General features: G+C 57.6%; 1 protein-coding gene across 2 annotated transcripts in view; it reads left to right on the top strand.

Annotated features, from left to right (window-relative positions):
* Positions 1-23767, top strand: part of GRB10 (growth factor receptor bound protein 10) — a 116354-nt gene that overhangs the window by 45962 nt on the left and 46625 nt on the right. For both annotated transcript variants that reach the window (XM_053926357.2, XM_053926358.2), the window contains exons 2-3: positions 342-438; positions 15864-15954. In XM_053926357.2, the coding sequence (XP_053782332.1) occupies positions 388-438; positions 15864-15954 (142 nt within the window). In that variant the 5' untranslated portion in view covers positions 342-387. The remainder of the gene's footprint in view (positions 1-341; positions 439-15863; positions 15955-23767) is intronic.

Below are 23767 nucleotides of genomic sequence, written 5' to 3'. Positions count from 1 at the left end.
GGAAGGAGGCTAAATCCTTATTTCCCACAGTGTGACACAGCCTTGAGGGTGCTAATAAGTGTCATGAGAAACTGTCCCGCAGCGGTCCGAGGGCGTGCCTGGGACATGTGATTTCCTTTCAGGGGGCCGCCCTCCCCTTCCCCCTCACGGGCCCTGTGACCACACTGGGTATCTTGCGGGTCTGTGGTGGGTCACAAGAACAGTCGACACCCCTGGAGCAGAGGGCCTGACCGGCCTGCCAGGGATGTCGCAGGGCTTCCCGCTGGCCGTGCCGCTCCTCGCGGCCGGGAGTCGGGCGTGCTCTGTCCGGCGTGGCTTCTCACAGTCTGTCTCTGTTCCAGGTGTGGCCCTGCTGCAGGAGTAAGTGAAGAAGGCGAGGAGGAGACCATGGCGTTAGCCGGCCGCCCAGACCCCCGTGTGCGCCCTCCGTACTGTCAGGTATGGGTGAGCGCGGCGTCTGATTCCAGCCTCAGCACAAGCCGATTCCGTGACCTTGACCTGTTCCGTGGCGAGCAGGAGGCCCTGCACGCAGCAGGGGGCTGCATGCACGTGCCCCGGAGCAGAAGACCAGGCACGCGGCGTGTGGCCCTCACTCTGCTCCAGAGCGTCTCATTGTCACATCCCCCTGGACTCTGACCTCCGTGCCTGTCCTGTTTCCGTGGCGGCACAAGCTGCCATGTTTGTCACCTTCCGGGCCCTAAAACTCATCCTGGCCTGTTGGAGTGACGGCGGATATCAGGGTGCTCGAGGGGACATATGAACTCACCCAAGGGCAAGGTCATGGGCAGGAAAAGGGCTTCTGAGCAGGTGGTTTATGGCCTTGCTGCCACCTACTTTTTGTAGGTAGGGTCCTTCTTCCAGAGCAGCACCTTCCTCCAGCCTCAGAGTACCAGGGTGGGGCTTGGGGGGGCCAAATTCATCTCTGTCCCTTCGCCCTTCCTTGTGGGCTGCTGGGCAGGATTGGCCTCTCTATTTCCTTCACCCCCTGAAGCTGATTTAGCTTGAATTTCACAGTGCAGTGCAGCGGGCTGCATGTCTCGGGATGGGGCTGGGGCTTTGGGCTTGGCCTCCTCGGTCCTTGACCGCCGAGAGGTCGTGCCCCTGCCCCCTTGGCCTCCATGGTCCAGTGGGAGCCCCTGTGCTGCCCATGCCCCAGCTGCCCCATGTCCCGGAACTCGAGTCGCCCTCCCTCGAGCTGTGAAGTGTCTGTAGCGGCCCTGACAAGCACTTCCTGGAACATCACCGCGGCAGGCAGACGTCTTTGTAATTTATTTGGTCTCAAAGTGAAACAAACCTTCGAAGAAAGGCTGAAGATCAGGAACACTGTTCATTGTAATCACTGCTTTTGACACGCAGCCAAAGCGGGTTTCAAGCCAGAAAAGAGGACTAAAACCTTAGCAGACCCGTGACGTGTGTGGGTGACTCACGGGCCAGTGTAGTGGGTGAGCCCTGCCCCAGGCTCGGCCCTCTGCCTCCTGCGGGCTCGGTCCCTTGTTCTTAAAGGGGCCGGGGTTGCCTTGCCCTGCTGCCTGATTTCAGCTCTGTGCTGCACCCATGGGTCCATGGGTCCAATTCTCGTGTGGCCACGTAGCTTTTGCCCATGTGCAGGCCCACGTGCAACCCCCCCCCCCCCGCCCCCAGCTGCTGGAAAACCTTCCCCAGGGGAGCCTGTCTGAAAGTTAGTAGTGTCTTCTTCAGCTGGTACAGAGCTGGCCTTCAGGGAAGGGTGACGACAGGGGCCGTCTGTGCCCCCTCCCTGCCTCTGGCGTCTGGTTTCCTGCCGGTCCACACGGAGACGGCAGAAGCGCCTGCTCACGCCAGCGGCCTCTTGATGGACGCGTCAGCTGTCTGTCACTGCCGTCCCCATTGCTCACGGCTGCTCTTCAGGAGATGGGCAGCCATGGACACATGGTGGCCATTCCCAGAGGTCCTCTGTCACCAAAGGAAATGGTCGGTCATGCCGGTCCATGGCTCCTGAAGACACTGTCTTGCTCTTGTAAAAACCCCGCAGCCAGCCTTGGCAGCGCCTCTCCCCTGTTCCTGGAAAATTAGATGACAGCTCCAGAGTTTCTCAGAAAACGGGATGATTTACAGCGAGGCCCAGTCTTGAGCAATCGGCACTTAGAGCAGCGAGATTTGCCTCCAAGTTTTTAGAGAGAAGAATTTCTTCTCCAAATTTTCACCATACAAATGATTTTCTGATTCTAGCTGTTCTCTAATAGCTGTGGCTTGGATTGGATACGGGGCTCAGCCCAGGAGTTGCTGCCGTGTGGAGATTCTCACGGGCACAGAGCACCAAGTTGGTGTGTGCAAAAATCTCCTGCTTTCTGCTTTGGTGACAAGGCAGAGATTGGCTTGGGGCGGGGGGTGGGGGCTGGGGGAGTAGGGGACAGGCCACTTCACCTTTAACACTGAGAACGTGCCTTTGTGATGTGGTCACGTCGTTCTGTGGCCTCGGGGAGCCATGGAGCTCAGTTTCCCTGTGGGTGTACGGGGTTCACGGTGTCCTGTTACATGTGGATTGGGGGACATGCCCGACACGGGGCCGCCACCCTGCAGATGCCCACAGCCCGAGTTGTCCCCTCTTGTCCCTCAGCCATTGAGTGAGCACCACCAGGTGCCAGACGTGGTTTCGGGGCTGGAGGGGCCGCTGTGCGGAGCAGACAGATTCCTGAGGCTCATGTGTCTTAGGGCGGGAGGCCGGCCTGGGACAACTGGCAAGTACCGTCAGGAGAATAAGGATCAGAATTCTGAAGCCAATAAAACGGGGCCGAGGGAGAGAGGGGCCGAGTCAGGCCAGGAGGTCGGGAGGCCTCCCCGGGGGAGTGCCTGGGGCCGGGTGGGGCCCGGGCAGGACCGGGCAGGGCTCGGAGCAGGGCCCGGGAGAAGAGGCCCAGCCTGCCTGGCCTGGGAGGAGTTTGGGTTTTAGTCAAGTAGAAATGAGAGATCTTGGAGGGGGAGGGGAGTTATAAATAGAGGCCTACAGCCGTTGTCTGCAATTTTAAAATCCAAAAGGCTCAGGACTGAGCGGTTTTTTCCATTGCTCATGTCAGGGCAGAGTCCAGCTCAACTGCCCAGAACTGGCCCTGGCGGGGCGGGAGGCCGGGGCCGCCCGGGACCCTGCCTTATCTTTCTCCAGCCCCAGACATTCTGAACTCCCAGCCGCAGGGAGCCTCCAGGGTTTTGAAGAAGGGATTAGGCGTGCCTATTACCAGAGCTGTGGTGAAGAAAAGCCACATTCATTATCCTTCAGAAAAATGCAAAAACTGGAAAATAAAATGAGTTCAGGGCCAAGCGATCCGAACAAAATGGCGAACTGCACTTGAGAAGTGAGACCCTGGTGTGCGAATTTCATCTCGGTTAGGAAGATGACTGCAGGGTTTCCAAATACTTATTTCAACAATTTATCTTTTCTCATTTTTCCCCCGTGATTTCTGAATTGGAAACACACATGCTTATTTCAGACATAAAATACCGTGGAAGCTATCCTTGGGGCCCTGCCCTCCGGAGACTCGGCGTCCAGGTGGGGGTGGGGACAGAGCATTCCTGCAGAACCCAGCCTCATCTCCCCCATCCCCTTGTGGGGGGGGTTCAGAAACTCTGTCCCCGCCCTAGGGTTCCATTTCAGATCTGGGTCCTGGGCCTTCAGGCCAGGGACCGCCTTTTCCAGGGCAGGAGTTGGCACAGTATCGCCCGTGTGCCCAGTCGGGCCCCCTGCCTGCTTTTGTAAATAAAGTTTTATTGGAACGCAGCCATGCTTGTTCCTGGAGCCTGTGGCTGCGTTCAGGGCCACATCAGCACCGTGGAGTGGGGCCGAGCCCTTCACAGGAAGAGTTTCCCGACTGCTGTTTTCCAGCACCAATTGCTCGAACGCGTCTCCTGGGTGGACAGAGGCCAAAGCAACCTCCCTCTGTCAGCTCGTCCCCTCCACGGAGGAGGGGACAGGGCTCATGGCCCTCAGAGGAGACTCAGCTTGCTGATTACATGCAGCTGTGGGTTTTGTGTCGGGAGCCCCGACATCTGGATTCCCCCCACTTTTTGGCAGTGTCCGTAGGAGCTGGACGGTGACATCATCCCTCAGAGGCGATTTGGGACCAGTCCGTGGAAATGAACACCATTCCCCAAGTCTCTTCCTGGGGTTTCTCTGTGTGTGTGTGTGTGTGTGTGTGTGTGTGTGTGTGTTGTCTGTTTTCTGGGGTTTTTTCTTTTTCCAGAGTAGTTCTTTCATTTTTTTTTTTTTAATCCTCACTCGAGGATATGTTTTTTGATTTTAGAGAGAGAGGAAGGGGGGGAAAGAAAGAAAGAGTGAGAGAGAGAGAGGGAGAAAAACTTTGATTGATCACCTTCTGAATGCACCCCCACCAGGGATTGAACCCACACCCTTTTGCTGTTCAGGGAGACACTCCAACCAGCTGAGCTGCTCGGCCTGGAATGTAGCCCTTTCGGTTTTGATCTCACACACCCGCAATTTGGCAGAGGGACATTTTCACTGGACACGTTTTCTTCAAGAAATTTGTAGTAGTCGCTTTGCTTGTCACCATTCTTACCCCGGAGCTGGGAAGGTACCAGCGTCGTTGGAAATATCTTGTGTTTCTATGAAACTGTTCCAGCTGATGAGACGCTTGCCTGCAATGGTCTCGTGAATGATGTGAGATCATGATTCTGAATGTAACAACCGCTGTTTCACAGAGATACTTTGTGAGGTAAAGTAGGTGATTAACCCAGTCGGTTAAGGGCTACTGACTGGCTGCCAATTCTAAGGAGTTCACGTTATTTTAACACACGTGGGTGCTTTTGTCTCTGTTCACTTCCCTGCACGCCAGGGAGCGGGCTTCCAGACAGACGGACGGAGTGGGCCGCACGAGCTGTGGTCTTCACATCCAGGGGCTGCTGCCCGCCTCTCCTCCGTCTGCTGCATCCCTGCTTGCCGGGCTGCCAGGCCTCCCTTGTCCTCTTGTCCATGGGCCCTCCTAGCGCTGCCCCTGTGCCCGGTGCGGGGGTTACTAGTGAAGGAGGAGGAAAGGCCAGGCTGTGGGCCCGGGGCAGGTGTGCTTCAGAAACAGGACGAGCTCCCGGGTGTCACAAAACAGCAAGTGTTCCTCTGGTTGGTGTGCATCTGGGCTGATCCGAGGGGCTGAGCGAGGGGGCCGCAAGGGTGGTACTCCCTGAGTCAGACTCGTCGAGGGAAGAGGGAAGGGCGCACCCGGGACACCTGGCACTGGGCCTGCCCCCCACCCTATCTGGGAGAACAGCTGCCAGGGGCTGAGAACCAGGAACCCCAGCTGGAGGCCTCTCTTGTGGGAAAGCCTGAAAAATTCTAAGCGGCCCCCTCCCCTGCATCGTGACCATGCTGTAGACTTGTGTGGCTCCCGTAAGACAGACCAAATATCCACGGCAAAGTTTACGGCAGCTTTCCGTGGTCGGCAGGAGCTCCAGGCTGTGCTTAGAACCCACCTCCGTGACTCAGGAAGACCTTCCGCCAGCTCCGAAAGCAGGAACGGCAGGTGTCCAACATCACATGTCGCCTCAGCGCGGCGCCGGCGTGGACCTGCTGGGCTCCTTGTCTGAGCCACAGTCACCACACCGGCAGGAGCCGCACCCCCCCCCCCAGGAGGGTTCCACAGACCCGCTGGGAAGTAGTGAAGTTGTGTGGTTGGTGGCGTTCCCTACCCGTGACCCCCAGGCCCTCCTCTCCCATCTGGTCTCCAAGTGACAGTGGACCCCCGTCCGTAGCAGAACCTCTGTGGTCAGTCCCTGATTCCTGGTTCTGAGTGTCAGGCAGGGGAGTGGCCACCGCCTCCCCCCGCCCCCCAGGAAGTTGTCTCAGTACTGAAGACCCGAGAGCAAGCATTAGGAGACCCTGAGTGCTGAAGAGGCGGCCTTTCCTCTGGGGGCGGGTTCTGGGTCGGGGCTGCGTCGAGAAGCGGGGGGCTGTGCGCCACGTGGAGGAAGGTGGGTGCAGGGCCAGTCTGCCAGCGGTCTCCTGGGGGCCTGCAGTCATGCAGGGCTACCAGCCAGCAGAAGCAGAGCTCCCTGCCAGGCCCAGACAGCGAGACAAACCTGGCTTCTCCGGCCACCTCCACGTCCTGCTGCCCTGTCCCGAAGGGCCACCCGGGCGGGAGTGTGTGTACTTGAACTTCGGTGTGTGCTGTCAAGGGGACTTGAGTCGTTGGACAGGAAGGTGCCTGAGGTTCTGGGAAGGGACGAGGCCCAATCTTCTGCTGAGAAGTCCCACTCTGGCCATAGGGGGGGCAGCACTGAGAGGGTCCCTTTGTCCTTGTGAGGCTCGTGCACTGGAGCTCATTCAGAGTTCGTCTCTTCTGTTGGCTACGAGTCTGTTCTTCATGAACACCTAGGGGTGAGCCCACGGGGTCTGGGTCCCTTCCGCTGCATTGTGGGTCGTGAGGATGCCCACGCCAATGATCAGAGCAGAACCGACCTTGATTTGGGGGAAGCCGTCCGTCACGATCGTGGGCTCTGTGCGCAGGGCATCCCTGTGGGGGACAGAAGTGCTCCGAGTGTGGTTGCAGCTGTGGCTGCACAGGCCTGTGACTGCCCTAACCCCCTCTGGGTCGCACACTTACAGCAGACGGGGTTTGTCATGCAACTTACAATTCAATGGAACTCCTTAAAAACACTAAAGGATCAGTGGGCTTCCCTTCCCCCGAGCACACCCACACGGGTCTCTCTGTGCCCTGAGCTGTGTGGAACGGGCAGTGGAATCGACAGGGAGGCGGTTCCTATGCTGCTTTGACTCAGGACGTCGCGCCCGGAGGGGCCCGGAGGTGGTTGCCTAGAAAGCAGCGCCCGAGGGCGGAGTACCTGGGACCGTCTGAGTCTTGTGGGGCGTCTGGTGCATGGGCACAGCGAGAGCTCAGCAGAAACTAGTGCTTTTCCCTGCCAAGCGTGACATCTTACTGTTTTGGAGAAAAGTTTGTTGAACTCTGACGAGAGGCAGTCCAGGCATTTCCACGTCGGAGTGAGCCACCTGTACCGATAGAGCAGAAATAGAAAGCATGTTGCTGTCTCCTCGATGGGAAGACTGGCCTGGAGAGCTTTTCCTTGCTCCGCACGGATCCTGGGAAACAGTCAAAGCCAAGGGTGTGATTTGGTTCTGGGTCCTTTGGGTGTAAATCTCTTGTTCCCTGTGCTCTTGCATAGATACCAGGGGGCTGTGACTAGCAAGCAGTGTGACTGGGGCCAAGGAAAGGCTCCGGGTCACTGTGGTTAGGGTTATCTCCAAGGAGGGCTGCCTTTCCAGACCTTGCCATTGGCAGAATGCGGGGTGCTGATATCACAGCTCCCGCCAGCTTCTCTGATGTTTTAGGAATTTGCACCATTGGCGAGTGGTGGTGATGGGGTAGGTGCCCCCAGCCCAGGGCTGGGAAGAGCTGTCTCCTCCAGCAGAGCCTTGCGGTCCTCATGCCATTGTTAGCTGTGGGGCCCTGGGCCTGGCCCTTCCTCCCTTTTCCTCATCTGTGAGAGTGGGGGTCACAGCGGCACCCGTTAAAAAAGGACTCGAGTGAGAACACGGCGGTTGCCTTCACAGGCCCGGCCCCCAGGGATTGCAGCGCAGAGCCCCGGGCGTCTGCCTCCATTTCTGTGCGAAGTGCTGCCCTCTGTGTGGCTGGGGAGAGGGTCCGTGCGAGGCCTTCTCGCAGCCAGCTGGCAGTGCCTGTCTGAAGCCCCTAGAGTGAGACCTGCATACGGCTGGCAGAAGTAGGCGCCGGGCGAATGAGGGTTTTTATGGCTGAGGGTGGACGAGGCCCCCCCTTCAGAACCGTGGGTGACGAGAGGCAGGGGTGCAGTCGCTCATCCGCCGCCAGGGCACTGGTGCTGCGGTTTAACGGCCTTCCAGTCTGACCCGAGTGGCATCGTTCACGGGACGCGTGTGAAGTGACAGAACCCAGGCTGACTGCACTGCACACGTGGACCTTTGGAGGCGTCTGCCTGCTGCACGTGGGATGGGGGTCCGACGACGTCCCCCCGAAGCAGGCTCTGCGGGACAGTGGGGGCTCCTGGTGGGGGGAGGCCCAGGAGCTGTGGGGTCCTGCAGGGTGGGGTCCCAGGTCACGAGTCTTCCCCTGCCTTACAGTGGGATTGGCCGGGGCAGCTGGAGAGAGCTTGTGGTGCGGGGCCTGGGGGAACCATGCAATCTTTGTTTTAACAGATCCCCAGGTGAGGGCCGCTGGCCGGCCCCATTACCCCCACACCATCCTCCTCATGGTTGGTTGGTTGGTTGGTCAGTTGGTTTCGTGTGCCTGTAGCGTTTAAAGCTTGACCACATGACGGTTTCAGCTGGTAGCTTTCGGTGGAGTATTCTCACAGACCAAGACATTCCGGTGTCTGTGGCTTTGATCTTTGCTTCTCTTAGCAGAATTATTCAGGGTGGCAAAGGCTTTCTGTGCCTTTATTCAGGTCCCTGAAAAGCTTGTGCACAGGGCAGGGCAGAGGGCACAGCCTGACACCCCCCGAAAGAGGTCTGTTTTACAGACGTCCCGTCCCTGCCGTTGAACAGGGTGAACAGTCGTCTGGTAGCTCCCGTCCCCGGACAGGCCCTTCACTTACATCATCTCAGTCTAACCCGCAAGCCCACCTCAGAGGTGCTGCTGCGCTCCAGGGAGGCACAGTGGTGCAGGAAGCTGCCTGAGGTCCCAGGACACACAAGCAGGTGGGGAGCTGGGGTCGGACCCCAGGGTCTGGCTGTCAGCCCTGTGCTCCCATTTGTCACCCTGCAGCTGCTCTGCTGACTGCCACACTCCCCAGCTGCTCTCTGAGTGAGCGGTGCTTCTTTTTTTGGACCGAGAAGCTGCCACCCTGCTCAGCGGGCCTTCTCCGGTCTCAAGCAGGTTCGTCCTGGGCCTCTTGTGCTGCTCAGCTGCCAGTGTGGGAGAGGTGGATTAGGTGCCCTGCTCCCACCCAGTGCAGGTGCTGGCGGACGGCTGGCCGGTGCTGAGCTGCCCCACGTCTTGTGGTGGACTCTGGCAGAGTGGGGGGGGTGCTGGTGACAACGTGCCTTGGCATTCCTTCCACTCTGGGCCTCGCCCGCCCTGCCTCGTCCAGAAGCAGAGATGTCCCTGCCCCAGGTCAGGAGGGGAGCACACTGTCAGCCTGCCCTCCTGCGTCCCCCCTGAGCTAAAACAGGGCAGCAGGATGAGGGGGTATGAGACCATTTCCCCCTGGGCTGTCAGAGAAAGCTCCCAAAGGAGGTGGCTTTGGGGCGAGGTCTTGAGGAATGGATGTTGTGTGTGGAGGGTGGGACAGAGAACATTCCAGATGGTGAGGATTCCACAGGCAGAGCAGGACTGAGAAGCACAAGGGCTGTGAACTGTGGACTTAGCATAGGGGAAACCGGGCCAGGAAGGCAGCCTCCAGAACATTCTTTGTGAGAGGATCACCTAAGGCGAGGGTCCCAGGCTCCGCCCCTCCCCTGCGGCTGGGACTGAGCAGTTATGAGCCTGGGAGCCAGCATTCCCAACACGTTCTCCTAGGGGAGGCTGGCACACTGCTCGCCCCGTGCTGACCACACTCTGACACCTGCTGTCCTTCGGGCAGGCGTGAGGACCCTGTCTCCAGGCTGGAGACGGGGATCATTCACCTTCTTCCCTGCTAAGTTCTTCCGGCTGGACTAATAACCAAATCCACACGAGACAGATTTGCAGGAGAAAGAGACCAGATCCGTGACATGTGTACACACGGGGGTTCTGTGTGAACACCGGGCCCGAGGACATGTGTTGGGCTGTCGAGGATCATACACCTCCCCGAGCTAAGGGCTGGGGGGCGGGGGGAGTTGTGACCTGAAAGCGCAGGAAGGGGTTCACTCACCCAGAGAGAGAAGAGCACGTGTCTGGTAGAGAGTTGCTTGCTGGGGCATGTTCAACTCGGGGACACAGAGAGGTCTTGGACCACAGGGGCCTTGCAGGGCTCCTCCCTGTCTGTCACAGCTGGTTCCCATTCGACCTGAGTTACCTGTGAGGACGGCTCCCTTCCGGAGCAGGTCCACTGTCTGAGTTCTTTCAGGCGGTGATGGGAAGGGCAAAGGTTCAGTGTGGTTTTGTTCTGTTCTGAGTCTTTTTGTTTCTTAAAAATAACCAGCTTAAAATAATCAATATCCCAACAAGCATATTTTGGGGGTAGCGAACTCTGCTTCCCTTCAAGACCCCAGAGTGCACACCCTGATTTGAGTCTCAGACGTAATTTTTAAGACCTTGGGTTCTTGCCCTGGCCAGGTGGCTCAGTGGGTTGTCCCATATCCCAGAAGGTTGTGGGTTTGATCCCCAGTCAGGGCACTCAAACAGCAGGCAACCGATGCTTCTCTCTCACATGGATGCTTCTCTTTCTCTCTCTCTGAAACAGTGGGAAATACCCTCAGGTTAGGGGGACACGGCACACAAACTGTGGGTCCTTTGTCAGTAGAGCGAGGGACACGGAGCCCCCACCCCTGTGGTCGGAGGCCCCGGTGCTGGGTACTGGGCGTGTTCCTGGGGCTGCAGGAGGTTTCAGGGAGGGCCAGGGGGGTCAAGAGGAGCCAGGAGGGGGTGGGTGCCATGCCTGGGGCCAGAAAGAGGCCTCAAGGAGCAAGGCCAGGGCCATTCCTGCGAGTCCTGGGGTGTGGCCACACTGAGGAACTTTCTAGAGGAACAGCACTGCTGAGCTGGAGAAGCAGCCCCGGGTCCCGCCCTCTCTGCTGGCGCCCCTGCGCCGAGCCTGTGGAGCCAGAGGACCGGAATTCTGGCCGAGGCCACCCCTGCAGGCCCCCCGGCCCCCCCGCCAACCTCGCAGGGCTTAGTGCAATTCGAATGAGATCACTGGGCCAGGCGGCCCCTGCGGGAGGCCCCTTGTCTTCAGCTGTGCGGAGGCCCCATTTCTGCCTCCCTACACTGGGCCCGCTTCCGACCTCGGAAGGTCCTTCCAAAGCCGCCACGTAGGCCTGGGGGCCAGCACGAAACAGTGAAGCGACAATTACGGGGTTTCAGGGCTCTCCCTTCCCTGGAGGTGGGCAGCATGGGGACGAGGGCCCTGGCAGCCACCTCCTTCCCCACTCTCCAGTCCCCACCGCCTGCCGAGACCACCTACCGTCCTGACCAGAACCCCGAACCCCAAACGGGAACCCCCGGGACACACACTGGCTCTGAGAGGAGACCCAGCCGGCACAGTTACCAGCCTTTACTCTAGTCCCTGCTGCTGTCCCCTGCGCCCAGCCCAGTGCTGGTTGCCTGTGAGGGTGGGCAGGCGCTGGCACCGGCCTTCCAGAACCCCCGGGAGTGGTTTTCTGTTCTAGGCTCGACTTCTCCCGGCTGCCTTTGTGTGAGACCTTTATTTTATAGACGCCACCATTTTTCGAATTGCTACAATTTTTCTTGGCTTCTCAAGATAACAGAATTCTTTTCAAAAGCTTCTAAAAAGTGTGTTTCTTTTTGACCGGGGAATTTCACGGACAAGCAGATGAGCCTGTTGCCGAGACGCCGTGCTCACTGCTGGGTTTTGATCGGGACAGTCTTCCTGGTAAAGTGGGGGGCGGGGGCCGGCAGACTTCAGATACACCACAGAAATAAATTCAGAGAAACCACAGAAATATTTAGGGGAGGTCCTGAGCCATACTTGGGATACGCTTACACGCCAAAAGTTAGTGCTTGTCGATCTGAAATTCAGGCTTTACTGGGCCTCGTGTATTTCTCTCTGGCGAGCGGGGCAGTCCTGCTTAGGCAGGGCGGCCGGACACCAGGTGTGGAAGTCGCTTGCCTTCTAAACATGTGTCTCAAGGGGGTCTGGGGGCCTTGTTACTGATGAGAGGATTTCCGGGGACCAGAGTGTGTGGACCGGATGGCTGGGGACTGGACAGTGCACCAGAGACCCCCGGGGCGCCTGTCCACTCAGAGCACCAGGCCCAGCCCCAGAGCAGCCGTGAGCGGGCTGTCCCTGGCCCCTCTGGAATACATGGGGCAGGCAGCACGGCCCCGTGGCTCACACTCTCACTGTTTGTCTGACCCGATTCCAGCAGCGGATCGAGTACCAATGCTCATATTAGTTAGTAATGGGCAGTAATGACTCATTTATTTTTAAGGGAACATTCCAGATGAAAGTTTTAACAATTTAAGCAAACTTTGAAACTCTTCTAACGTGCCCTTGGAGGGAACGAGTGAGGAATGCATATTCGCCGACGGTGAACGTGCGGCCCATCTGGAAGGGGCGAGGTGTCGGCCCAGGAGCAGACGGACGTGTGCGTAGGATGCCCTGTGTGACAAGAGTGACCTTCCCGACCCGACGGAAGGGACGATGGCAGGGGCAGGGGGCTCATGTCTTCCTGTCCGCCAGAGCAAAGGTCAGACAGACGGGAGTGTGACGCCAGAGTTGGACCAGGAATCAGGACACACTCGAGTGGGTGTCATTGAGTCACCTTGATGGAGGGAAGGCGGTGAGCAAGCCTGACGTCACAGCCCCCAAAGAGCAGCTCTGCAGTGACTGCAACTTTGGGACTCGGACATCAGGTTGGATCTCAGGGCAACAAGGTGGGGGGTGTGGCTCCCTGTCCTGCGAGGGCTCGTCCTGGGGGTCCGGGGCACTTGGGACCAAGCCCAGTGCTGAGCTCCACGTTGTAGACGGACCCTCGCAGGGGTCCCCGTCGCCCACGGCCCGGTGACTGAGGGGCTCGGCCCCTGAGTGTGGGGGGGATTGGGGGGGCGGCCCCTCTCCAGGGGGGTGAGGAGGAGCCCACAGCCCTCAGGCATGTGTCCAGCTGGACTGTCAGGGTTCAGGAGAACAGAGGCGAAGAGCTAGCGAGCAGGTGAGAAAATGTCCAGCCTGGGCATGTGAGACCTGCTTGTGAAAACCACAGGGAGGCAAGAAAAAAAAGTTCCAGAACAATCAGGTGTCGATCTGCCCTTCAGCTGTCAGGACTCAGGCTCTTCTGGCTTCAGGGGTGGCAGGGTGAGTGGTGAGGGTTTGACAGCGTGTGTGCCGACCCTTCAAAATATGCGGGTGACCTTCGGCCTCCTCGTTTGACTTCTAGGGACCCTCAGTCAGGAACCCGAAACAGGGACAGGGCTTCAGGCAGGAGGGTCCGCGGTCAGCCGACACTCCCTGAAACCTGCACAAGGAAGGCGTGCCCGGCAGCAGTTTAGAATCTGAAAAATAGTCACTGAGGCTTTAAATTGACCTCTTGTGGTGTTGGTCCGGGGTTGGGGAGGGCCCAGAACACAAAGCCGTCCACACTGCGATCGCAGCCGTGTGTGGTCCGCAGCGAGGCCCAGTTACTGTCCCGCACGGGTGGGGCTCATGTTTATTTTCTATCTGCTCCATATTTCCAGAAATTTAAATAGGTCATTTTAGAATTCGGGAAAGAGAGAGCTGTTTCTCTCAGATGGGTGGAGAAACGTTGGCTGTGGAATCGTGGAAACTAGAGGAGGAACGCCCAGATGAGGGGTCCCTGCTGGATTCGGGGAGCTGGGAAGCACTGCCTCTCACCCCAGCTCCACCTCGGTGGGCCCTCAGGGGCAGCCCCCCCGGCCTCCCCCACAGCACACCCTCCAATCCCTTCCTCCCCGCTCCCTGATCACACCCTGGCGTCCTGGACAGTCAGGGCTCCCCAGCCGGGCCCCCCAGCTGGGCCCTGGTGAAAGGGACCGTGGTGCAGATGTGCTTGGTGGGGTGCCGAGGGGGGTGCGTGCTGACGTGGAACATTTCGGAAAGCTGGGTTCAAATCCAGCGCCGTGTGCCATGTGGCTGGGGTTCCATTTTTTAATCAGGGTCATTTGTAACAACCCCCATGTGATTCCGTTGCATTGCAGACGCTGCCCATAAATATTTCAGGCGTGGCGTGCACGCACGCACACACACACACACACGTGTGCATTCCTCCTTTTTCCCTCTCTGAAGGAACACCCAATTTGGCAGGACAAGGGTCAAGATACTCCTTTCGACTTCTTTCTTTGTGCATGTTTTAACATCTAAATTTTTATGACTAGCAAAGACTACATCGATGATTAAAAGCATAAAGAAATCTGCTTTCGAAGGTGGAGAAAAGGGAGAGAGGAGTGGAAGTATCTCCGGGACCTTAGGGGCTGTGTTCGGGGCCCCCAAATTTCTTGGGAACCATTTCGGCAGGAAAGCACTTTGTCAAAATGAATGTGTTTTTTTTTTTTTTTTCCTTTTGAGTTTCTCAGGCAGTGTGGGTGGGAAGGAGTGTGGGCTCTGAAGCCAGCTGCCTGGGTACAAGTCCCGGGGCTGCCCCTCACCCTTGGGGGACAGTGGGGTGGGCAGAGCCCTCTGTGCCTCGGTGTCCTCGTCTGCACCGATGGAGCCCAGCCTGGCCCCTCACGGGGCTCGGAGCTCCCCACCCGGAGCAGGTTCCTTTGCACAGGCAAGGACAAGGTGACTGCCTGCTCGGTTTGTGACACTGTCGATGTAAGGAACATCCAGACCTATGGAGAGCTTTTATGAGTTCATTTGGGCCAAACTGGCAGAAGTTGCCAGGACGTGAACCCTCCATGGATTGAGAAAACCGCCCGGAGAATGGCAGTTCCGCAGCTTACTTTGCGCACGGGTGCCGAGCAGGCGATGGCAGGAGTGCTCCGTTAGCCTCCCTGCTGTCGGGTTAAGGGAGGCAGCAGAGCGGGGTGGGGGGTCTCTGGGGTTGGCTGGCAGGGCCAGACGCAGAGGCGCATGCCTCCGTCGTGCCGGTGTGCGCGGAGAGGTAGCGTCCGCAGTCCCCCGAGCCGGTGCTCGGGAGGCGAGGCAGCAGTGCGGGTCCCGGGCTTTCATGCTCTGGTGCCAGACACAGTGCCCCGAGGGGTCTGCAGAAGGAGAACAGGCTGCCTTTTAAAAGCACGTTATCTCCGCGGCCCACAGACACCAGACAGCCTCACTTAGGGTAGAGATGGACCTTTGTCCAGGGAGCCAGCCGCAGGCCGCGGACGTGACTGCCCGCCACGACCCGCTTTCAGGCAGGAATGTTTGTGACCAGACCGTCCCGTGTGGTTACTCCAGGCCTCTGAGTGTGCACGGCCACCACGCAGGCCTCCCCGGAGCTTGCCGGGCTCCGCAGGTGGCCCTTTTTTGTCCACACACGTTTCATTAGTAGTAATAGTAGATTTTCTTCGCCCATCTTATGCTTCGGCACAGGTCTAAAACCTAATCGCGAGGTATCAGCGTACGTTATAAAAGTGACAAGGGTTTCTTAAGTCTCTGAGAAAACCGGTCCCTCCCCAGCCCACGTTGATTACTGCTGATGTGTCACCGATATCAAAAGGCCTGTTTTGTTTTCTTACGTGTCCGTGTGTCTGTCTTTCACTGGCTTGATTATAATCCCACGTTCTTTCTGAGTGGCGGGCTGGGCCGTTGTTTTGCTGTGATAACTTTAGCCTGAAATTTTTGTCCTCACCCTGATGCCTAGACAGTGCCGCTGAGCTCCGTGTGCTTTTGGGGGGCGGGGGGGGCAGGACAGGCAGAGGGCCCTTAGAGAACAGCCTCCGTGGTGGGTAACAGACCTCCTGCCCGCAGCTGCGGCCCAGTGACCGCCACAGAAAATACACCTGCTCCCCAACACTGGGTGTGCGGATTCGTTGCTAAAATCCAGCAGTTGACAACAATTCTTCTTCAATTGCTACTCAGAGAAAGCAGTTTCAGTGCAGAAAACAGGAGTGACTTCCTCAAACTCCCTTGCCAAACAGCCTGCACTTTTTCAGGACCAACATCCCTGTGCAGCCAATTCGAAACATATGTCATTGGGAAGTTCAATGGGCAGAGCGATGACAAGGCAGTGGGGCACTGAGGAGGAAAGGGGGTGCCGGGGAGGGGGCCGGTGGTGGGCGTGGCAGGTGTTGTGCGCCTCCTGACCAGAGCCCTCTGCCCTGTCTCCCCCCCAGGACCAGGCGGAGCAGCCGTCCTCTCGTGGCCAAGGAGACCCAGCGGCACCCAGCTCCGCAGCCCGGTCTCGCCAACACGCACATCCCCAAGGTAAGGATGCACGCACCCAGGGCAGAGCTGCTAGGACTTGGTGTTCTCCGCTGTTGTTCTTCTTACTAGCGTGAAAACATTCTAACCTTCTTCCCCTCGAAGAAACCAAATCTGGAGAACAGAAACACGCTCGGTTGCGGCGTCTTCACGGGCGTCCTTCCAATGAACTGACTTCAGTGAGCAGACTTCAGAATCGATTTCCCTCGAGGTGTCCCAGGGCTTCGTAGGAATGCACTTCCCGGGCGGGGGGCACTCCTGCCAGTGACTTCCTCGTGACCCTGGCGTGGCGTGTCCGTACCCGGCCTGGGTTTGCATGTGGGCCCTTGGTGACTCGCTGCTTTTCCATGACCCTTCTCTTCCTCCCAGTGACTTCCTGCGGAGCCACTGTGGGAAAGAAGGGAGTGACCCCTTGTGGGCCCAGGGTTGGGAAGTTAGGCGTCGGCCATGGACGGGGCCGGGTCACAAGCTGGAGCAGGACGAATGAGCGAGGCCGGTGGTTTAGTGGAGAGTCTCAGGACCACAGGTGGGAAGGTTGGGACTGGTAGGAACGGGGATCATTAGATTTTTAAAAGTCGCTTGATGAGGAAGAGGGTGACCTTTAGGAAAAAACAGAAACTGAGAGCTGAGCCTGAGTTGGAGAGGGGGTCCGGGGTGCTGAGAAGGTGCTGAGAAGGTGCTGGGGGCACAGCAGTCGGGGCGCCGGGGCGAGTGCAGTTTTAGGGTCATCCTGGAGCAGACCCTCCGCTGGGACGATGCGAGGGGAACAGGGCCTGCTTGTTAACATTGGCTTTGAAACCTGGGAAATTCGTAATTCGTGACATTTCAGCTGCTTACAAACGGTCTCATGTAATGAAAACAACCTAAGTTCTGGTGTTAATGTTCACGTGAAATCTCTGTTAGTACGTGAATCAGAAAGTTAGAAAACAACTGTACTGGAGGAGCTTTGCACAGCCTCTGTCTTCTCCCGCGCCTTTGAGTGGGGCGTTCGGGTACCGCAGGGCAGGCCGCACACCCACCTCAGGTCAGGCCTCTATGGGGAGTTTGTGGCACCAGGGGGAAGGGCCGGGCGTCGTGTGGAGGGCTGACTGTTCCCTGGTGAGGGTCCCCCAGTGGGTGGTTGACAGACGCAGGGCGTCTGACACGTCCCGGCACCCAGGAGTGAGCAGGGAGACAGGGCCCGCGGAACAGCAGTGAAGGAACCTGTCTCCACGTGGAACCTGGCTTCCCGGCGGGGGGGGGGGGGGGGGGGGGGGTCATCCTGCGAGACACGCTGCGACACTGGCCTCCTTCCCTCTAGTTCTCACTTGTTCTCTGCATGTGGTGCATAAAACAGGAGAACCAAAGTGTGGCCTGACCCAGACACAGGCAGAGGTCTGCCCAGAGCAGGTCCACAAGCAGCCCTGACGGCTAGCAGTCAGGGCCCTGGGGGACAGTGAGGCCCCGGGTCATTGTATGCAGGCAGGGGCTGGGGTGCAACGCCCCTGCTCCTGAAGGACCCTGGAAACAGCATGTGTGAGCCAGGCCAACCCACCAGCCTCGGCCCCACCGGCCCTACCCCATCCACACGGCAAACAAAGCCCAGCGCCCTGGAACGGGGCTGTAGACCTGCACCCCGGACGTGGAGCTTCCTCCTGCTGAGACGTACAGCCAGCAGAGTCCGTGGATGCCAGCAGATGCTCGCAGTAAAGGTAAGTCTGGGAAAGCATGTCAGGAAGGCCTGGGGACAGGAGAGAATCACACCTGGACAAAAGGGAGAGAAACTAGAAATGCGGTGGGAAGAGGCGAAGCCAGAACCAGGTGGGCGTGAGAAAGAGTTCCTTAGACGTCTAGGGAATGATATATCTAGTTACGGGCATTTAAAAAATTCAGTCTAAAGAAGATTAACGAGCCGGAGCCTCCTCCCTACACCACAGAGCAGCCACCAGGGCCAGACACAGACGGGACAGCGTCCGGCAGAGGAGGCCCCGGGGCGCAGCGGGGGCGTTTGAAGAGATGTTGGCAGAGAATTGGCCAGCATGGAAGAGGCACTATCCCTACACTATACTCAAAGGGTTAAAAGGAAAAAGGAAGACTAATTCCCATCTGAAGGCACGTTGCATTATTCCAGAAAACGGGAGACACACGGACAATGTGAAGGGAAAAACCAGATTTTCCAAACACAGCGTCAGCCTTTGGTCTGAGAGCGGACTTGGGCAGGGGAGGTGCAGGGTTTTCAGAGTGCAGAGAGGAAAGGAGCTTTATGGAAAATTGTATCCCAACAGCTAGTAAGAGCAATAAAGGAGGTTTTTTTGTTTTTTTGGTTTTTTTGGACCAAAATTGAGAAAATTCGTTACTGGCGATCCTTACAGCAGAATTATTAGCAGTTGTGCTTTGGGACAAGACACAGTGCAGGGCAGGGGTGCGGCATCGAAGTTTAATTCCACACAAATTATTAAAACAAGGTTAAACTAGAGCTTTGGATAATTAGACGTTGGGAGTCTGTGTGTGTCTTTGGAGAGTGAGTTTGTCCAGTGAGTCGTTAAGGCGCAGCAGGGCCCCAGCGAGAAGGGGAATGTGAAGTAACTTGAGACTACTCTGGGGAAAGCACGCCGAGTTATGTGCTTTAAAATATAATGTGTAACTGAAGTGCTGACCGTGGTTACTAAAAGAGTGTGTGTAACATCTATCGTTTCAAACCTAGCAGAAAAAAGAAAACAGAAGGGCATTTATATTTAATAAAAACAACCAACATCAAGTAGAAAAGGAAGAAAAATAAGATGTGGGGGGAAAAAGGATGTCAAACTAGAAAATAAGTACCAGGGGCAATTCCAAGGACGTCCAGAACAGTATCAACAGGCTTCAAACACCAGAAATACACACAGAACCTGCATACAACACACAGACTCTCGGTTCTTTTCTGAAATCTGTGTAACTTGTTAAAAAGCTGACCATATATGGAAAGTTGCACTAAATTTTAAGCAATCTATTTCATGCAAGCCACGGTCTTCCACCCGGTGCGATTTAATCAGGAGTCAACAGAAACTTCAGCACACACACCCTGCCTCGCTCGCGGGCTGCGGAGGGATTCACAGTGAAAGTACCCATTACTCAGAATGAATGAAGTCGGAATGTGCTGCAGGGCTGGAGGTTGTAAGATGCCTTGTGAAAACTGCCTTCCCTAAAAATGCCTTCAGGTGTTCCAGACTCAATTTCCAAGCCTTTAAAGAAAGACAAATTGAAATTGGAAGAATAAAAATCGAACAACTCGAAGGAGCGTGGAAGGAATTATGAACGTGAAGACCGGAAATTAGTGAAGTCACGGAGAGAGTCTCAGTAGACAGGAACAAATTCGAAAGCCATTCTTTTGTAAAAACCTCCCCAGACGGCAGACCTCCAGCACAGTCCCCGGGAGGAGGAGAGACACGGCAAACCGCGGGAAGGGCACGTCGGAGAAACCGAAACGAGAGAACCCTGGCATCTTCAGGCCAGTAAGTGTGAAAATACGAGGGACATGGACGACGAATTGCAGAAACGCCAACCCGGAATCGCAACACCCGGTGCCGGCGAGGACCTGCAGCAACAGGAACCCCCCGCCCATCACGGCGGGGACGCAGCGTGGGGCAGCCCCTGTGGGAGACGGTGGGGCAGCTGCTTTCGGAACTGAGTGTAGCCTCACCCTACACCCCAGCAGTCACGCTCCTCAGTCTTCACTGCCCAGAGGAGCTGAGCACATCTGCCCTCACAAAAGCCTGCACACGGATGTGTACAGTGGCTTTGTTCTCCATCGCCAAGTCTTGGGAGCCACCAAGACGCCCCTCAGTAGGTGATGGGTAAAGAAGCTGTGGCCCATCAGACAATGGAATGTTCTTTGGCCCTAAGAAGAAATGAGCTGTGAACCCATGAAAAGACACAGAGGAGCGTTAAATGCATGTGACTAAGTGAAAGGAGCCAGTGTGAGAAGGCTGCACACGGCATGATTCCGCTCTGTGACTTTCTGAAAAAGGCAGAGCTACGGAGACAGTAGAAAGGTCCCAGGTTGCCAGAGGCTTGTGGAAGGGAGGGAGGGAGATGTAGAGCCTAGAGGACTTTGAGAGCAGTGAAAATACGGAGCTGAAAGGCAGGGGCCCCCCCTTCCAGGGTGTCCAAGTACCACCCGCTTGTTCCCCTGTGTCCTCACAGCCCTGGGTGTCTGCAGGGAGCGGGCTTGGGTGTCCTCGTCCTGGGTCACCACACCTTCCCTGACCGTGCTCTGCCTGACAGGGAGCTCAGTGCTCAGGGGCTTCTTAACTGGACCCTTGGGACGGTGGGAGGAATTTGACAAAGACCCCGGGCTGTTGTCCCCTCCTTCCTTCATGTCCGGTGCCGTCAGGCACTCTGGTGACAGACCTGAGGCATTGGGATGGCTCTGGTAGAGAGGTGGCAGGTACTTTGCAAGGGTCCTGGTGTCCAGAATAAAGGATCCCCTGTGACTTTCCTTGACCCGTCCCTTCCCCCTGGCCGAGAGGATTTACTTCCCCATCTTGTGAGCTCAGCCCTCACGTAAGCAGCTTATTTTTGAGTGGCAGCTGCGCAGACGCCCCACGCAGCCCGGGGTGGGAGAGGCGTGTCTCCCTCTGGAAGACAGTCATTTTTGTAATGGCTGCCGTTGCCCTCGAGGGTTCTTTAAGAGCATGTTTAGGATGGTAAAAATATACTGCACAGTGAACCATGTGAAGTGTGCCGTTTGGCGGCATTAGTGACATCTGCGGTGTGGGGCGATTGTCACCACTCCCCGTTTTAAAGACTTTTCTGTCACCCCAAACAGAGACTCTACCCGTCAACTCCCGCAGCTCCTGGTATCCTCTGTCCTGCTGGCTCTGAGTCCGCCCCTTCTGCTTAGTTACTGCCTGTCAGAGGGATCATGCGTGGGTCTGGCTTATTTCACACGGCCGCCTGTTTTCAGGGTTCGTCCTAGTGGCGGCCTGCGTCAGACCTGCGCTCCTTCCATGCCGAGTCCTCCTCCACTGCACGCACAGACCACATTTTGTTTACCTGCCCACCCATCAGCATCGCTCGGCGACTGTGAATGACGCGCCGGGGACCTGCGTGTGCGGGTGCCCATCCGCGTCCCTGCGTCCGGTTCCTCTCTGCGTCTGTACTTTGGGCTGGAATTGCTTAATCAGATGGTCCTCCTGGGTAGCATTTTCTTGACTGTGTTTTTGAGATGTGAAGTCTGAGGGAGTCGGGGTTTGCAAACCAGTTGTCTCTGAGGGTTATGATTGCTCGCCACTGACGCTGAGCTGCCCACGCCACAGGGGGCTGGGAGAGGAATTCCAGCCCAGGGGACCGGTCACCTGTCGTCTGCTCGTGCCTTTCGGCATGACCAGGTCCCGTGTGGAGTCGGGGCTGTGGGCACATCGCTAGGCAGCCTCCCGGGATGTATTCGGAGCCTCGCCTGCGACACCTGGCTCAGAGGCAGACACCCAGCTCCAGCGCGCGCCCCCAGCGTTGGGGACACCTGCCAGGCCCTGCCGTGCACAGTCCCGTGCAGCCCGTCCCGGCTCCGTCCGGCTTTAGTTTCTTCTTGGTCGTCTTGAAGCCAGACGTGTCGGTTGTTCGCATGTGGTCGTAATGTGCAGAGCAGCTTTGGGTGCTCACTTCACTTTCCAGCGACAGCGCCCGTGTTGGAAACACGGGTAGGACGGGACCCTTTCCGAAGCCCCGACATCTCTTTGGGGAGTCCGTTTGCCAAGTGGAAAGAAAAGAAGGAACATCAGTTCAGAGAGAAGGCGACGTCGATCGAGGGAGATGGTTTGGTTTGGTGCTTCCCTCCCGGGAGCCGCGCTGAGTGTCCTCGGTGTTGGCAGCCCCCAGGCTCTGGGCGGGCTTCCGGTCCCTCAGCTTTCCAAGCCGTGCCCCATGACCGTGCCCTGTGACCGTGGGCAGGTCGGGACCACGCACAGTGTAGACTCTTCCTTTGTGCGGGCCCGTCTTGCGTGGCTGTCGTGACAGATACGAACGGTGACGGCAGTGATGACGTGGCGTCCTGTGCCGATGCCTCCCGCATGCCCCGTTTCTTCCCTCAGTCAGAGCTACAGAGAGGGAAACCGAGGCCGGGAGGGTCAGCCACTTGCCCGGAAGTCACAGAGAGGCCCCAGGGTGGTGAAACGAGACTCGAAGTCCGTCCAGCCTGGCACATGGAGGTGACCGAGAGGCCGCCCCCAGCATGTGCCTGTGGCTGAGTCACCCTGTGAGGGCTGCTTCATGTGGCACCGTGTCCCCCTTTCTCAGGAGGTCATGCATTTCTCGGGGGTAAGAGCCACGGCTCGCTCGCCCCGACGGTTCTGCTCGGGTGCCTCGTGCAGAGCCAGGTTTAATAGATGAGCGTTTAAAGAATGCCCGAGCTCACGTGCCTCGAATGCACGGACAGCTCCCAGACAGGCGCCCCCCCCCAGCCCTGCCCCATGGGAGGTTCTAACAGTTCCGGGGGAGCAAAGATGAAGACCAGCTAACACAGACCTTCCCTTCCCACGGTGCCGTGTGTGGGGTGCCAGGAACACTGGGGTGACGGAGGATGTGGGAGCAACAGAGAGACGGAGGGGCCCCTCCTCATCCTTGCTGTGACTGGGGTTCCACTGTGGCCTACCTGAGGCCTCTATGACTTCCTGGTCCACTATGCCACCCATGAGAATATCGTCAACATTTTATCCTCTCTCTCTCTCTCTCTCTCTCTTACACACACACACACACACACACACGCACCCTTCTATTTCCTCAGCATCCTTTCCTTAGAGTGAAACGACGCCATCTGACAAAGACAGCATGCTTTTTCTGCAATGCTCAACCAAGTCCCAGGTTGTAGTGAGCATCGGCCTCCGGCTGGACGCCAACGCAGAGCTGTGTATCATCTGGATTCTCTTTACCCTGACCCCGTGCCTGAACTCAGTTTATTGGGTTGAGGAGGCAAAAAAGTCACTTACTGTCATTTCTCCACAAAGTAACTCCACCTGCCCTTCTTTCCGCCCTCAGGGACATGGGTCACAGCTGGTCACTGCCCTTGGCAGCTCTGCTGCGGCCCCAGTTTGGGTTGGACGGTCAGGGTCCTCAGGTAGGACACTTGGCGACTTCCCGCCCTGTCCCTCCCTTCCTCCCGTGTGCCGGTGATTTCCTCTGGCACAAACAGCAGGTTCTTAGCCTAGTAAGACCTGGAGCTTCGCCACTTACCCACTGAGGCACCCGGACTGTCCTCTGAGGTGGGCAGTGTTTCGGGGGGAGACTGAGGCACAGAGATCAGAACACCTGCCCAGATCACACCCCGAGGGAGGGGTTTGAAGGTGGGCTTCTCCCCACAGCGTAGTCCTGCCCCGGCACCGGCCCTCCGTCCTCTCACGTCCGTGAATATCTTCCTCTCTGTGACTCTGCACCCGTGTCCACGGCTCCCACCGAGATGGCGGCTGCCAGAGCCGAATTCCCTGGTCCTCGAAAGCAGCCAAATCCATCGGATCTCCGATGTGTCCTCCCCCGCGCTGGACTGCTGCTTCCTCTCCTCTGCGCTGTCCCATCCTCTCCACGTGGAAGGTCCTCTGTCCGCACGTGGGAGATGGGGGCAAAATGAGCACAGAGGTGCCCGCTCTCTCTCCGTCTCCCTGCGGCTCCTGGCTTTCTGGTGCATTGGGTTTTCATCCTCTCGCTCTGCAGGGTTTTTTGTTCCCTTCCTTCCTTCCTTCCTTCCTTCCTTCCTTCCTTCCTTCCTTCCTTCCTTCCTTCCTTCCTTCCTTCCTTCCTTCCTTCCTTCCGCAAATGCCTGCTGCTCGTTCAGGCCACACAAAGCCCAGGGTCACGGCCGTGGGCAGTG

This window comes from Desmodus rotundus, chromosome 6 (genome assembly GCF_022682495.2).
Source record: "Desmodus rotundus isolate HL8 chromosome 6, HLdesRot8A.1, whole genome shotgun sequence".
NCBI lineage: Eukaryota > Metazoa > Chordata > Mammalia > Chiroptera > Phyllostomidae > Desmodus > Desmodus rotundus.
The sequence above is the reverse complement of the archived record's forward strand: the minus strand, read 5'-3'. Positions and strand labels throughout refer to the sequence as shown.